Below are 17,934 nucleotides of genomic sequence, written 5' to 3'. Positions count from 1 at the left end.
AATTAGCTGATTAATTGATTTCATAACCCATATCTACATAGAATAATGAGAAATATATTAAGTTGGTATTGCACTTGTTTTTAAAATGTCTCAAAATATTGTTCTTACTAAAACCATGTAGTATTTTTTGTATAATGTATTAAAAAAGGGTAGTTTCATCACTAGTGTTGGGATATTAAGAAGAAAGATTAAGTTATCTGAGACAGTTTTGCTGTTATATAAAGTTCAAAGTGTTTATGATCTGGAAAAAAATCCTCTTTGTGTTCACCACCCTATTTTTGTAATCATTTTGTTCTGAGCAAAAACTAGTCTTGGCATTCTGCCTATTTCTTCATTATACCTCACTTTGTTCTTGTCACCTTTTAGAAGTATTAATATATATTAATAACACACTAATTTTAGTTTATTAATATCAATTGTTCTAACTCTTTAAAACTCATTAAATGACCCTTCACCAGACATCTGCAATTGTGCATAATGTACTTCACTGCTACACAACAAACTTGCAATTTCACCTGAGTTCCAGGGAGCACTCACTAGGGACCCCAATGGATCCTAAACCACATTTTGAGAATCACTACTTGCAGGCCACCAGTTCCTTCTTCATGTACAAATCCAGTAGCTTCTTGTTGTTCACACTTTTTTAACCAATGCACTTCACTGCAATGACAAACCTCTTTTGAAAACTCCCTTCTCCTGACTTCTATAATACTACACATACCTTGATTTCTTTCTGACCAATCTACCTTAGGAGCTACCTGTGCCGAAACTAAATGAGGAAGAAAAATTATAGAGCCTTTTCTTAGGGAAGCAGTAGTGTCTGAGTTTATGGCATTCTGTGTTGTGTTTGAATGGACCAAAAGATAGCATCCCTCTCCTCTTTGCCTGAGAAAGACAGAGGAAACAGGCCTGTGGAGATCAAAATTCCAGTTTTCTTCCTGGAAAGCTGCTGGAGAATGTGACTTTAGGAGTATGTCAATGATATTCTTTCATTATGGTATCTTCTTCTTAGGCAGATTTTCCTACAAGTCAGAAGCAACACAGGTCAATCATAGCAGAAATGCAGTTTACAACTTACTTTACCACTAGCAAAGAGTCGGCCAGATTATATTACCTTAAAGGCAGGCAGACTCCAAAATCGAAGCACAGAGCCACACATGCCCCAGTATCTTATTCCAAATCCAAGAATTACACAGGTCACTTCCCCTCCCCTGGGGAAGCTAAGAAGGGGAGGAAACCATGAATGTTACTATATTGGAGTTGCTACCAAACAAAATAAAACATAAGGACTGGGAGTATTTCCTCCTAAAATCATAGGAAGAAGAAAGCTATAAAAATTTGATAGTTATAGCATCACACTAAAATTGATACACATTTGCATGATATATGATTTTACATAATATATTCTTATATGACTATGTATATTATATGATATAATCTATATCTCTAACAATCAAAACAACAGCTTTATCACAAGGAGATGGGATGAACAATTTACAAATGGCATTTATTTCCTTTTTCTAATTCAATGTAGTTTCTAAATTTATCAACTATATTTAATTTTTGTAATTAGAAAGATAAATTTTTAAATTCTCTAATTAGTTACAAGAAATAGACATTAACTTTGGTTAAGTGTGAGTTTAATTTACAACCCATAATGAACATAATTCAAAAAACTTACATTTTTTTTGCCTATAAGAAGTGGGGTCCAAAGAGTTGATAAGATTAACATCTGACTTTTTTTCACTTTTTCAGTGTACACTAGTCAAAGTATCAGAGATATAGTAATTATAAGTCAAATATAGGGAAGAGAAACAAGGAGTGGGTGGAAAAAATAATAGAAGGAAAAAATGGAAACAAAGCTTTTGTAAATAAGGTGAGGAGGGTTCGAAGGGAGGGGAAGGAAATGAGAAAAAAAAGAGGAATCAAGATATATCACGTACAGGTACAAATCCCCTATGATGAATGTTGTCATTATGTATATCTGAAATATACCAATAAGATTAATTTTTTTAAAAATTAAATACAAATTACATCAAATCAACTCCATGTATCTTTAAGTGATTACAGATGAACCACTTAACTGAATCAAGAGCAGAGCCTTGATTCTTGTAAACTTTTGGAAGTCTAACACATTACTCAGTCTCTTTCACTTAGTAACAGCACAATCTTGACCATGATGATTTATGTATTCTTTCATTTCACAAAGATTTATTAAACACCTACTGCATGTCAGGCACTGTTTCTGATAGAGATAGCAGAGAACCAGACTGATGAAGTCTCACACCAACAGAACCCATATTTTACTACAAGAGAAATGGAAAATAAAAACATAAGTGAACAAGAAACTATCAAGTACTGATGGATGCTAGAAAAGAAAATAAGTCAGGGTGATTATGACAAGGAGTAACCAGGCTAGGAAGGCTTCTTGTAGGAGGTGGCATTTAAAATAAGAGCTAAAAGGCCAGGAGTAGCACTATTTTCCTAAGGTTGAACAGCTATCCAAGCAATAGGCAGGTGACTGTCCAGGGCATATGGTTAAAATGAGCACAGCTGTTGAGGAACTGGAAAAAGGACCACATGGCCAAAGGGTGAGAGAGGTATAACATGAGGTTCAGAGCTAACAGGAGGCAGGTAAAATGAACCCACATAATTGAATTTAACTCTAAATAAGATAGAAAGTCATTGGAGGAGTTTAAGAGAAAGGGGGAGCTGAAGTCTGAAAAAAATTTATTTAAAAGCAGATACAGAAAACAATAAATTTTAAGCAAATTTTTGTATCACTTCCTGTTTAAAACAAGAGTTCATTCTTGTCTAAAGTCTAGGGCTTGAGATTATATTTAATTGAGTAGTTCACCTGTTTAGGGCAGTCATAAAGAGTAAGGTGGCAGAACTCAGAACATAAATCAAGATAATAAGATAATCATATTAGAGGAATTGAAACCACATTAGAAACCAAAGAAGTAGAATTGATACTCAAAACACAGAAGGACACAGAGAGCAGGCCTGAGAAAATTTTAACTGAAAGAGGACATATAAGTGGCTAGAGAAAAAAACTACATAAGATACTATGGTTAATGAAAAACACAAAGAACACTTAATTGCATAATTGGTGTTGATGAAGACAAGACCGAAATATTTGGAACAAAAATCATCCAAATGTATAATAAGAGAAAGCATTTCTGATGTAGAATTTAGAATCCATAAAGTACCACATTGCAGGAACTATCAAATCAAGGAAATTATGTTGAAATTTAACTTGAAAGGTAGATATTCCTATGAGATTATAGTCAGAAAAAGCAAGTTATCTACAAGACAGACTTGCCTCAGGCCAGGGTATTTTTCATAGCAACTTTCAGTGCCAAGAGACATTGGAATAATAGCAGCAGAGTTCAAAGGCAAAAAGTAAAAATAGAGATTGAATCAAGAATTTAATATCCAGCCAACCTGTTATTTATTGTTAAAATCACCATAAATACAATCTCAAACATATAGTGCCTCAGGAAATAGAGTGCTCATGAACCTTACTTGGAAGTAGTAAATAATGAAATCCAGCTAAATAAGAGGTACATCTAAAGAAAGAATTCAGGAATGATGACGTATTTCTAAAAGGGAGAGAGGACTGACTGAACATTGAATCCATTTGAATACAGAACTAGCAGTATAGAGCTACAGAAATTATAATTACAGAGTACATTTGACCTACCATACCAGCAGGTTCCAATTCAATCATTGAACAACTGAATGAAAAATATTTGAAAAATATGTATTTATATTGAACATGCACAGACTCTTTCCTTGACATTATTTCCTTATCAATAGCTGTAACAACTATTAACATAGCATTTACACTATATCAGAGAGTAAGCAACCTAAAAGTGATTTAAAGTATTTAGGAGGATGTACACAGGCCATATGCAAATGTACTGCCCCATTTTATATAAGGAATTTTGTAGCCTAGGAGGGCCTTGGAACCAATCATCCAGGAACACTGAGGGTCAACTGCCATCACTGTAAATAAGGGAAAAGTAACCTCAAATCTTAGTGGCTTAAAATAATAAAAGTTAACTTTTAACTCATGTCACTGTGTAACAACTATCGTTGGATGGGGCCTCTATTTGATGCATTGATTTGAGAGCTCAGAATCATCCGTTCTATGTAGCTTTACCATTTTCAGTGTGGTTTTATGATCATTCTGGACCCATCCTGCTGGTAGAAAGAGAGAGGAGAGAGAAGAAAAGGCCCACTGAGCCTTAGCTGCCTGAGACTGAAAAAATGGCACTTCACTTTCACTTATATTTATTATTGAGAATTGTGAGTACTATTCATTATACAGAATATATTATAAGTATCCCAAAACATAAAAATATGAACATAAAGTTACAAAACTTGGATGTGATCATAAGAATTGATGGAAAGAGATACGTATTTTCTCATTTTTTCATCACAAGTTAGTACATTCTTTCTAAATTTCATAAATCAAGAGAAAAAGTTTTAACTATATGAGGTGTGATTTTTAAAAACTATAGTAAATGTTTATATTATAAAAAATTTAAAAGGGCACATTGCTATTAATCTTCCTGACAATATTCCCCCTCACTTCGAGCTTATCCCATCCTTCTTAACACTTTCTGAAGCAGTTCTGGAAGTCCTGTTTCGTGAATGTCTTTAGTTGCATTATTGTGACTGCTTTGATGTCCTGAATTTATTCAAAACATTTACTTTTCATGGTCATTTTGATTTGGGGAAGCACCAGAAGTTGCACAATGCCAGATCCAGGGAATAAGGTGAGAGAGGAAACACCATAATTTTACAAGCCTGCCTTTCTATTGAATGACAGTCAGCAGCATTCATTGCATTTTTGATCACACCATAGAGGGACGTTCGGTAAAGAAAACTTACAGAACTGCTTCACAAAGTGGCAAAATTGATAGGATAAGTGTGTTCAAAGGAAGGGAAGGACAAGTATTTTGAGGGAGATTAGTGACCATATTATCTTTAATTTTAATAAATTATTTTTAATTGAAACATTCACTATATATTTTGACCATACTTCATACCAACATTGTAAATATAGACACTGTAAAAAAATGTAACAACTAAAGCAAAACATAGTAGAATACATAGAAAAAGTAAGAAACTAATATAAAAACAAAGAAAAAGCATTATATAATAAAACACATCTAGATAGGTTAAAGTAATACAAATGACTGGGATAAATAACCTGTTAAAAACAAGAAATTAGGAAGATCTATACTTGATATATATATCCCAGATATATTAATAAATGAAAAAAGTAAGTTGTGAAACAATATGTACAGCTTGATCCTACTTGTATTTAATAATAATAATACATATGATATATAATATATACATTTCATTTTTGTGTAATCTCTGCATAGGAAATAGCAATGTTATTTCTGGGGATTGGAATAAAGGTTTTAGAGAGATAAACATATTTACCATATATCCTTTTGTACCTTAACTCTTTGTAATAAGGAATTTTATTATAAAAATATAAACAAAAAAACTAAAATCCAACACAGTACTACTGGAGAACTGAAAGGTACAAGCAAAGGAGAGGAGAAGATAGTCCAAGGAAGACAAAACAGAATGGTCTTTGAACTCAGTACCCAAGGACAAGGAAGAGCACCTAGCTAGTAACTGACGTACACCCTGACACAACAAGGAAAAAAAAATGGAAAGTTTAGTAAATGGCAGGTGTGGCTGGAATATAATCTATGTAATCCAGAGGTATGGAAGGTGAGACTGGAAGGAGAGAGCAATTTCTGTGAACCATAGAGTTAAGACTATTTGTTATAAAATGAGATTTCCTCAAAGTATTTTGAGTACAACAGTGACTTGACTGGCACAGATTTTGCACAGATTACTATGGTGTCCATATGAAGAATGAATTAAAAACCATATGTTACAGTTTGCATCTAGAATGTCCCCTGAAAATCTCATGTGCTCAGAAGTGGTGCTTGTGAAAGGTGATTGGATCATGGAGGCACTATACTCCTCAGTGGATTCATCTACTAATGAGTTCAGTCACTGAGTGTGGTGTTGGGAGGTGGGGTCTGGTCAGAAGAGATGGTGCAGAGGGAGCATGACCTAGAAGCACAGATCCCCTTCCCTACACTCCTTGCTTCATTCTCTGCTTCCTGGTCACCACGACATGAGCAGGTTTTCTCAAGTCAGCCCCTTCCAACATTCAATTTCGACCAGAGACTGTAACCATGAGCCAAAACCCAAACCTGTCCTCCTTTAAGTCAAAAGTATCAGGTGTTAAGTTTCAAGGATGGAAAAGTGTCTAAGATAGCATGGAAAACTGACAACCCATTAGAACTATACTGAAATCATCCAGATAGCCAAGACACAGCATTTGAAATGAGAAGAGAAGAAAAAATGGGTTCAACATTCAAGAGATTTTGAGTTGATAGAATAGACAGTACTTGATTATTAATTGTATGTGATGGTGGTAGAGTTGGAAAATAAGGAAGAAAGAGTTAAGGTGACTCCCTAATATGATACCTAAACTATGTTACATAAAATATGGAAAAAAATGTGGCTGTAGATGGGGGGAGAGAGTAAAGTAAACTCAGTTTAATAGTGAAGTTGAAGTGTAAGTGAAAAATGCAGGTAGAGAGAAGGAGATCTAAGACTCTAAAATAGGTAGGAACATGAAATTTAAAAATGAAATTTCTTAGTTTATAAGTAAGAGCAGAGGACAAATGCAGAGTTATAAGGGAATGGGTGACAATGTGACATGTCTCTGACATGTCAGGGTTTTCTATTAGTTCAAAGATATAAACAGAAACTTTTGCTTCTATTCCTGGAACTCATTAGCCAATCCAACCCCTAAACCAAAAGAGGAAGGCTGCTTGAACAACAATGGAGTTAGAGGTTTTGGGTAGCAGTGAGGAACACATTAGTGTTAGAAGGAAGTGAGCAGATTCTTCCTGACAGGCTTTGGTGCTTAAGAAAACGGTTTCCTTTTGTGGCTGTTGGTAATCAAGCAACACTTGTCTCAGGGGATGTGAAGACATCTCCTCATGCCCGAGATGGCCATTTGGCCTCCTTCCTTCACTGGGCCGTTGGATATGGTTATGTTCTCTTACTGAGTATGACCAAAGGATAGGCCATACTGCCTCATAACACCAAGAGGTGACTAAGTACTTCCTTCTCAGGCAAAAATAATTCAACCATCCTTTAAAAATAAATGGCCAGTGGGGCATTTACCTCAGTGGTTCTGGCTCTTGCCTTGCAAGCACAAGGTCCTGAGTTTGATCCCCAGTACCAAAATAAATAAATAAATAAATAAAAAATAAATAAATAAATGGCCAAGCCAATCACATAGAGTTCAAACACAATTTTACTCCTGAAATCAAAGTGCTTCATTTTAATCAGTCTTATCTGCCTAATTTATATCTAATGTCCAGAGGCTTTAATTGTTTAGTGGAGAGTCTGTTGACCAAAGAAAGTCTTGTTACAAAGTACTATTTCCTGTGTGAGAGGGTACAATAGTTGAGAATTGACTCAAAAATCCTTTAATAAGGCAAGAGCTCAATAAATTTAGTGTAAGATGCTTGAATTTTAAATTTCATTTTTGTATGTTTATATATTTACAGTATCAATAAGAATACTGAACTGTATTTGAATATTGTGTTAGTCAACTTTCTGATACCATAACAAATACAGCAGATAAACACAAAAATTCTATCTTGCTCACAGCTTTATGATTTCAGTCCGTGGTAGGTTGGCCTATTGTTTTAAGGCTAGTGATCAGGCATCATATCATAGCAAGAGCATGTAGTGAAGGAAACCACTCACCTCATCATAGCCAGGAGGCAAAGATATTGGGCCAGGGTCCCAATATCTCCTTCAAGGGAAAAACCCTGATGACATAACTCCCTCCCACTAGATCCTACCTCTTAAAGGTTCTACTGTCTCCCATAGTGCCACTGAGAGGGAGGAAGCAGGAGACCAAGTCACTAACACATAGTGCATTAGGGGATCCAAACTATATCATATAGCAATTCTATTTGCATTATTTACTACTATAAAGTGGTGCAGAAACTGCATTTGGAAAGAACATTTTGATCTCTCTGAAATTAAAATCTTAAATCATTTGTACTTAAATGATAGAAGTGATCAAGTGGTTTTTTAATTCAGACTAAAATATATCTCACACTGCGGTGTTGTAACTTCAAAGCTGTGAACATATGATTGCCTGGGAAATTTGCATTCTGTCATCGTTGTCATGTATATTATATTACATTATATTATATTATCACTTTTATATATGGAAATAGACATTCATGTGTGTACTATGGAATCGATCCAGGTAAGCAGAAACCTGAGGCAAATTATTTGAATGTTTTGACGCAATGAGCCAGATGATTTCTATTTCACTAATTACTTCAACACACTTCTTCACTTAGTTGGGCAGTCTGAATTTCTGTTTCAAATGCATAGCTTTTACATTTTCGCAAAGTTGCTTTTTTGAGTGAATTTTAATCTTGAGTTTCTATTTCACTTCCCATTTACCATTTCAATCTGAGACTTTAATACTGTTTCCACAGTTACAAACCTCAGTTAATCGTGGCTCTGGGAATTGAGTTCTCAAGTTTATTCCCAACCCTCTTAACTCTCAGTTCCCAACATCGACTGTAGGCTCCAAATGTTGCCCCCAGGGACTAGGGTAGTGCCTGCCTGCTTATCCTGCCTGATAAACACTGTTAGTAAGCTAGAAGTCAGTGGCTCATTGCCAAGGCTTTAGCTTAGGGAAACCAATGTAGGAAAACATCTTTGGTCTTGCAGAGAAAAGGAAGTTGACAGTCTTCAATACAGTGTCCCTGTCTAATGGCAGCTTAGGCAGACTAGAAAAGCACAAAGTAAGCCACTGGAAGAAAGGAAGCTATCAATGGGCTGAGTTTTTCTAATCTCCTGGGTTTGCCAGGTATATACATAAATTGTGCTTAAAATTAGAATGCAATTTTTCCTTTTTGCTGCATTTCAAAATCCTACTGGTTTTTCAAGGTTTAGTTCAAGTTTTATTTTCTGTATTAAATTATACTCTTATATATCAAAAACATTTTAGGCTATAGAAAAGTGCAGATAATAATAGACAAACACTTGTGAATTATATAATTTATTTGATGATTTTTCTAATAAAAAAACAAGATTTACTCTCTGGAAGAAGAGGGTTGCAGGGCCGGGGATTTAGCTCAGTGTTTTCGCCACCTGCTGCGCAAGCGCAAGGACCCAAGTTCGATCCCCGGTACCAAAACAAAAAAAAAAAGAAGAGGGTTGCATGCTATCGAGACAGAAATCACTTACCAGCATCCAAAATTAATTGCTGTGGCATATGGGCAAATGAATCAGGAACAGAAGTTCCCTTATAAATTGTGCCTGGATTCATCTGCCTTTCCTTTTGGCTTACTCAGACTTTGCCACTTCCTTTACCCATGGTAAGTGCCACAACCTTCCCATCTCCCAAATAGACTTATGCATCTATAATCGACCTATCTGGTCTCCCTAGCAGCTCTCCAATCGGGGACTCTGCTTGACTGACAATTTGTTTTGACTCAGAACCTGAAGGAAAATATGTACAATACTGTTGTTTTTAGTCAATTATCTGGCTCTTAATTTGCAATTACTTTCTCAAGATTCTGACTTTCTCTTTATTTTGGGTTGAACTTTGTTCCCTCAAAGTTCACTTGTTGCAGTTCTCATTCCCCAATACCTGAGAAATGTGACCTTGTTTGAAAATAGGTTTGGTGATAGTATATTGAGTTCATACTGGAATAGGGTGAGGTTCTTATTCAACCTGACGGTGACCATACAGAAAAGGGAAATTTGAACACAAACATTCAGAGAAGAAGATAAGGTATAGACAAATAGGGAGCAGAAGGCCATGTGACGACAGGAGCATAGATTGGAGTCATACATGGGCAAGCCAACAGTATCAAGAACTGCTGCCAAATAGAAGCCAGAAGCAGGTGAAAATTCACCCTAGAGATTTATATGGAAACATGGTCCTGCTGACACCTGTATTCTAACATTTACCCTCTAGAGTTCTGAAACAACAAATTTCTATTGCTTTACACTAAGTAAAATAAATAAATATTTAAGAAAAAGTGTTACTGAGGATGTTAATATAACTGTTCAGCCTACTTCCAGAAGCCAGGGGTTGCCTGTCTTTGAGCTGTTAGGTAGAGTTTTTCAATGGTAATGCACTTTTCTTGGTCTCAGTATTTTTGCTAGGAGTCCATTTCCAGATCCCTAACATGAAAAGGCCTCAGATTCCTGTACTTATGCAAGCACACAGACTTTAGAATGGAAATGCGGCAAGGAAATTTAGCAGGACTCACCACCTTAACTGTGAACCATTACACCTATTCTGCCTTTCCAAACTGCTTCTGATTCCTGTCATATTGAACATTTGGTTTGGTTTCCAGTCACTTATTTTATATCAACCCTATGTATCCAGGTTATATTATTGCCCATGAAGACTATAAATTCTCAAAGCAGTATCATTCTCCTTTTAAAACAAGCTGAGAAAATGCCCAATTTAAGAGTTCTTACTTTATAGTCGAGTACATGTAAACCAACCTCTTTATCAGAGAAATGTGTATACTTAAAAGTGTGCCTCACTTCAGAGTAGAGACAACATTACAGCCATCCAACAGTTATTGATAATCTACTTTGAACAAATCCATGAGTTAAGTATGGATTAAGAAATGCACAAAGATTTGGTTTCATTACCTTGCAAGTATCTATCTGATATTAAAATTTGGTTTATATTTTAGGAATTTTTAAATGTTTTGATATTTTCCCAAAGCAAACCTGAAAACTTAGTATTTACACAAGGATTAAATAAGAATTGTTTATGCAATTTCAGTACCTGGACACCAAACCTGGGAAAGGCCCTCTCCCTTCTGCTCACCACTCTACCATCTTCCGAATATCTCTTAAAATTGTTTAATTAAACTGGCTCATCAGTACCACTGACTTCTTTATCAGAGTTTGAAAGTACATTACTGTATGTCATTTGTTTGTTTTCCACCAGCAGCAGATCACTATACAGAAAAACTGCGAAGGTGCAGTTTCTGGAACTTACACAGCACCTTTCTCTCCGTGACTGCATCTGAACACAAATTAAATGCATCCTTTGGCTTGTGTAACTATAATACACTGGGCCATGGACTCTATTCTGTTATCTAGACCCAAATGAAAGCAAAATAAATCAAGGAGCATTTTAATGAAATTATTTATTTATTGACCATTATTTGTGTTTTTAAATAAGTAGGCAGACTACATCATTACATAATGCACCATCTTTAACTAGCCCCATTTAAAATTTTACATACACTGTTCCTATGATATTCTTTCCATCAAAATTTGATAAAGCAAAATTCAATAAAGTCACAGAAATTATTATGGCTGGTTATTAGTCAAGAACTGACTATCCTAAACCAAAGACTAACTAACAACCATTCATTTTTTTTGTTTTGTTTTTGTTTTTGTTTGGTTTTTTGGTACTGGGGATTGAACTCAGGACCTCACACTTGCCAGCCAGGTGTTACGCTGCTGAGCTACATCCCCAGGCCTCATTCATTATTTCTTTTAATCTCTATTTTCCAGACCCTGCAGATGGATGTAAACAAACTGAACATAACCTTGCTTCGGATATTCCGCCAAGGAGTGGCTGCAGCTTTAGGAATCTTACCTCAGCAAGTGCACATAAATCGCCTGATTGTAAGATGCCTACATTTCGCATTCCCAGAATTTAAGTCATGTTTGTCATTGAAGGGCTCATATTATAGTTTTATCATTCATAAGTCAAATCTGGCCTACGATCTGTTTTTGCAAATAAAGTTTTAATGTAACAACCCACAACCATTCATTCACATATTGTCCATTTCTGCTTTCATGTTTATGGTGGCAGAATTGAATGGTTGCAACAGATTGTTTGCCCCTTGAAGCCTATGGTATTTACCATCTGGTCTATTACAGAAAAAGTTTGCCCACTCTGTCATAGTTCAAGACTGGCTGCCCTGCTAAGTATGAATGAAGGGGCTCAAAATATTTGCCTTACCAACCTGTTCCTATTTCTAAAGTATTCCTGATGAAAGTAGAACTTCTGTATTAGGTAAGGCATTGTTTTCAGAGTCATTTTAAAACCTCAAGTACAGGAGCGCAATGATGGACGCTGAATGCACAAAACAGAGGAGTTTGAGTAATCTACCTTTACAGACAGCAGCCCAAATGGAATGCATGAATGGATGGTCCAGAAAGGCCAAGACAAAACTTGGATAGGCATTGGAGGAAAGCCCAAGGGACCTTTTGTACAGGGCCCTACAAACTTTCTCTACCTCCTTTTCTTAGTGTTTGCATTAGTTACTTTTCTTTTGTTGCTGAGACAAAATACCCATCATCCAAAGTTAAAGGGGAAAGGGCTTATTTACCTCACAGTTTATAGAGGTTTCAGTTCATAATCAGCTGGCTGAAAGGCAGAGTGGCACATGGCAGAGGGCCATTGCATAGGAAAAAGAATTTATGGTTCCCACATGGTAGCAAAAACAACAAGGGACTTAACAGAATCTTTCTGCCCCTTTTTTCTTATTCAGACTATTTAGGGTTGGTAGCACTACATTCTTCATCCTAGCACCCTTGAGCCTAGAATTGCATCATTAATCAACTCCATGTCACACACTCTAGATCAAGCCACCTCTGAAAAAGCCTATGACCACATGAGGTTTTGGAGGGACATCTAGACACAAAACATAACAGTGTCCAAGCACATGTTCCAATCTGCACCTGAAAGTGGATGTGCATAAAAGGGGGAAAATGTAAATGCAAATCAGATGATATTTTCTTTGTAAGAAATTACTTACCTAAGATTCAGGTGAAAAGGAACTTGGGAACTTTTGTATTGTTTTTGAATTGATTTTAACTTTTTAAAAAAATTTTATTGGTACATCTTACATATACAGTATAATGACATTCATCATTGGAAATTGGAACTTTTACATAATCTCTCTTGGTTCTTATTTTTCCCCTTCCCCTGCCCTCCCTTCAACCCCTCCATCCCTCCCTATTTACAAAGACTTTGTTTCCATGTTTTCATTTGCTCATATTAATTGCATTCCCTTCTTTCCTTTCCCCTACCCCTCCCAATTCCCAATCACCTTTGCCCCTTTTCTTCCTATTTCACATTATCTATTATACCTTTTAGTCCTTATTTACACTTTCAGTTTCTCACACTAGAGAAACTATTTGGTATTTACACATGTGCATCCTATTTATTTCACTTGAGTATCACCTCAATGTGCAACCATTTAACTATAAATGTCTCTAATTTATCATTGTTTATGGCTTAATAGTACTCGAATTTATTTTTAAAAACCACATTTTCTTTATCCAGTGTCCAGTTGATGGGCATTTGGGCTGTTTCCAAGTTTCAGCTATTACACATTATGCTGCTATGAACATGGGAGCCCATATATCACTGTGATATGATTCTTTTAATTCTTTGGGGAAGATACCCAGCAGAGGAATAGCTGGGTCAAATGGGACTTCCAGTGCTAGTTCTTTGAGGTATCTCCATACTGATTTCCACAGTGATTGTAGCAGTCAACACTCCCATCAGCAGTGGAGCAGTATTCCTCTTTCCCCACAGCCCCTCCAGCATTTGTTATTGGTTTATTTCATGATAGCAGCCATTCTTTTCTGGGGTGAGGTAGAATCCAATGTTGTTTTCATTTGCATCTCTCAAATGTCCAGTGATGTTGAACATTTTTTCATGTATTTATTTGCTATTTCTACTTCCTTGTCTGAGAAATATCTGTTCTTTTCAGATGCCCATTTTTGGACTGGGTCTTTAAATTTGGGAGGTCTGATTTTTTTAAGTTCTTTTAGATTCTAGATAGTAAATTTTTGTCTGAGGAACAGCAGGAGAAAATTTTTTCCTACATTGTGGGTAGTCTCTTCTCACTGTTGCTGGTTTCACTTGCTGTGCAGAAGCTTTTTAATAAGAAGAGATCCCATTTGTTAATTGTTTATCCTAGTTGATGGGCAACTGAGGTTTTGTTCATAAAATCTTTTCCTACACCAATGTCTTCAAGAGTTCTACCTAACCTCTGTTCCAGCCAGTTCAGAGTTTCTGTTTTAATATTTAGATTTTTAATCCATTTCAATTTTAATTTAGTGCATGGTGAGAGATATAGGTCTAGTTTTAATCTTTGACAAGTGGAAACTCAATTTTTCCAGCACCGTTTATTAAAGAGGCTATCTTTCCTCCAGTGAGGGTGTTTGGCTCCTTTGTCAAAGATGAGGGGGTTGAGTGTGTCTAGAGTTATTTCTGCATCTTTTAATCTGTTCCACTGGTCCTCAGATTTGTTTCTTTGCCAGTACCATACTGTTTCTATCACAGTAGTTTTGTAGTATAGTTTCAAGTGGGGATTGTGATATCCCCTGCCATGTCTCTATTGCCTAGAATTGCTTTTGCCATTCTAGGGCTCTTCTTGATCCAAATGAATTTTTGGATTGTTTTCTCAAGGTCCATGAAGTATGCTGCTGGGAATTCAATTGGAATTGCATTGAATCTATATAGCACTTTTGGAAGTATGGCCATTTTCACTATGTTGATTCTTCCTACCCAGGAACAAGGGATGTTTTTCCATTTTCTGATATCATTTCCAATCTCTCTTTTCAGAGTGCTATAGCTTTCAGAGAAGAGGTCTTTGATTTCTTTTGTTAAGTTGATTCCTAGGTATTTCAGGTTTTTGGATGCTGTTGTGAAAGGAATCGTTTGCCCTATTTCTCTCTCAGTGAGTCTGTCATTGGTGTAGAGGAAAGCTATTGATTTTTGTGTGTTGACCTTGTATCCAGCTACTCTACTGAATTTGGTTATTAAGTCTAGAAGACTTTTGGTGGAGTTCTTGGGTTCTTCTATGTAGAATATCATGTCATCTGGAAATAATGACAATTTGACTTCTTCATTTCCTATCTTTATTCCTTTTATTTCTTTCTCTTGTCTAATTGCTATGGCTAATGTTTCCAAAACTATATTAAACAGCAGTGGTGATAACGAATATCTTTGTCTTGTTCCTGATTTTAGCATGAAGGATTTCAGTTTTTGACCATTTAGTATGATACTGGCTGTTGGTTTTTCATAGATGGCTTTTATCAGATTGAGTTAGAGACCATCTATTCCAATTTTTTGTAGGGTTTTATCATAAATGTTTGCTGGATTTTGTTGAATGCTTTTTCTGCATCTATTGAGATGATTACATGATTTTCCTCCTTGACTCTATTGATATAGTGTATTACATCTATTAATTTGCATATGTTGACCCATCTCTGGATCCCTGGGATGAATCCCACTTGGTCAGGGTGTATGATCTTCTTGATGATCTTTTGCATTCTATTTGCCAGTATCTTATTAAGGATTTTTGCATCTATGTCCATTAGTGAGATTGGCCTATAGTTTTTAGTTGGGTCTTTCCCTGCTTTGGAGATCAAAGTGATGCTTGCTTCCAGGAAAGAATTCAGGAGTACTGCTTCCCTTTCAATTTCACTGAAGAGTTTAAACAGTAGTGGCAGTAGTTCCTCTCTAAATGTCTTGTAGAATTTGGCAGTGAATCCATGAGGACCATACAACTTAGTTGCTAAGTTTTTAATTACATTTTCAATTTCATTCATTGATATTGGGTTGTTAGAATTTTTAAGTCTTCTTTGTTCAACTTTGATAATTCGTACATTATCTAGGTATCTGTCCATTTCTTCTGTGTTTTCCATTTTATTGGTGTATAGGTTCTCAAAGTAGGTACTGATGATCCTCTGGATTTCTGCTGGGTCCATTGTAATTTCATCCTTTTCATTCCTAATTGCATGGATTTGGGTCTTTTCTTTCCTTTTTCTGACAAGGTTGGCTAAAGGTTTGTCAATTTTGTTGATTCTTTCGAAGAACCAACTCTTGGCTTCATTGGTTTTTTGTATCTTTCTCTTAGTCTCCATTGCATTGATTTCTGCTCTAATCTTTATAATTTCCTCCCTTGTATGAGCTTTGGGGTTGTCCTGCTCTTCTTTTTCTAGAAGCTTGAGGTTCAGCATCAGGCTGTTTTAATTGGGCTCACTCTGTTTTCCTAATATAAGTATTCACTGCTATGATTTTCCCTCATAAGACTGCTTTCATTGTGTCCCATAGATTCCAATATGTTGTATTGTCATTGTCATTGTCATTTAATTGTAGGAACCATCTGATTTCTTTAATTTCCCCTGTGACCCATTGGTTTTTCAGAAGTGTGTTGTTCAGTTTCCATGTGTTTATGAAATTCTTGTCATTTCTTTTGCTATTGATTTACAATTTCATCACACTATGGTCTGATAATATACAGGGGATAACTTCAATTCCTTTGCACTTACTTAAACATGTTCTATGAGTGAATATGTGGTCTATTTTGGAGAACCACCAGTGTGCAGCTGAAAAGAATGTGTATTCTGATTTTGTGGGGTGGAACACTGCAAACATCTGTTAAATTCATTTTTTTAAGAGTTTTATTGAGTTCTAGTATTTTCTTGCTTATTTTTTGTCTAGTTGATCTATCTATTTGTGACAGTGGGGTATTGAGGTTCCCCATTACTATTGTATTAGTGCTTATTTGATTTTTCATGTCCATTAGTATTTGTTATATATAGTTGACCGCATTAGTCTTTGGTGCATATGTGTTTATGATTGTCATCTTTTCCACTTGGATTGTTTGCTTTACAAGGATGTAATGCCCTTCTTTGTCTATCTTAATCAGTGTTGGTTTGAAATCCACTTGATCTGCAAAGAGGATAGCTAGTCCTGCTTTTTTTCAGGTTCCTGTCACATGTCACAGTATTGTTTTCCACCCTTTAACTTTCAGTCTATAAGTTTCTTTTTGAATTAAGTGTGTTTCTTGTATCCAGCATATCGTTGGATCTTGCTTCTTTTTTGGGAGGGGAAGTTATCAGGGATCAAACTCGGGTCCTTGCACTTGCGAAGCAGGTGGCAGAACCACTGAGCTAAATCCCCAGCCAGATCTTGCTTCTTGACCCATTCTGCCTGTCTATTTCTTTTGATTGGTGAATTGAGACCATTAACATTGATGGTTATAACAGATATGTATTGACTCATCATTGCCATGATTTTTCTTTTTGTTGGATTCTCCCCCTTTGCATTTAATTTCTTGTCATTCCCGATGAATTAATTCTGCCAGGCTTCCTGGGATTGTGATCCTCTTTGTCTTTTCCTAGAATATTGTCTAAAAATTTTTGGAGTGCTGGCTTGGTATTCATGAAGTTCCCAAGGTGCTCTTTGTCATGAAATTATCTTATTTCTCCATCAATTTTGAAAGATAGTTTTGCAAGGTCATCAATCTGGGTTGGAGGCTGTTTTCCTTTAGGGCTTGAAATATATCACTCCAAGCTCTTCTTGCCTTGAGGGTTTGTGTTGAGAAGTCTGCTGTGATTCTGATGGGCTTTCCTTTGTATGTGATTTGTTTCTTTTCTCTAACTGCTTGTAGAATTTTGTTCTTCTGTTGGGTTTCTGGAATCTTAACTATTATATGCTTATGTGTAGATTTTTTTCATCAAGGCTAGTTGGAGTCCTATATGCCTCACTCAACTGTGTGTCAAGTTCTTTTCCCCTGCTTGGGAAGTTTGCTGCCATCACTTCTGTGAACAGTTTTTTTTATGTTATCTGCACTCTCTCCTCTTTCTTCATTGACTCTGATCAATCTTATGTTATTCTTCTTTGAATCATCTAGCAGATGCTGGATTGAGTTCTTGTGGTCCCTTACTATTTTAAAGAAGTTTTTCTTTTCCTGGTCACTAATTGCGAACTTATCACCTATATCTGAAATTCTGTTCTCAGATTGGCTCTTTCTGCTGTGTAAACTT

The 17,934-nt window shown here is 35.9% G+C and overlaps 1 protein-coding gene across 3 annotated transcripts in view; it reads left to right on the top strand.

The window, feature by feature from the left end:
* The window catches only part of Ptprr (protein tyrosine phosphatase receptor type R), a 281,279-nt gene that overhangs the window by 144,341 nt on the left and 119,004 nt on the right, over positions 1 to 17,934 (top strand). For all 3 annotated transcript variants that reach the window (XM_087192424.1, XM_004845043.3, XM_004845044.4), the window contains one exon: positions 11,650 to 11,763. In XM_087192424.1, coding sequence (XP_087048550.1) covers positions 11,650 to 11,763 — 114 coding nt within the window. The remainder of the gene's footprint in view (positions 1 to 11,649; positions 11,764 to 17,934) is intronic.

The sequence above is a fragment of the Heterocephalus glaber genome, unplaced genomic scaffold (genome assembly GCF_053883595.1).
Source record: "Heterocephalus glaber isolate CG9 unplaced genomic scaffold, H.glaber_assembly_v1.0 deba00001571, whole genome shotgun sequence".
NCBI lineage: Eukaryota > Metazoa > Chordata > Mammalia > Rodentia > Bathyergidae > Heterocephalus > Heterocephalus glaber.
The sequence above is the reverse complement of the archived record's forward strand: the minus strand, read 5'-3'. Positions and strand labels throughout refer to the sequence as shown.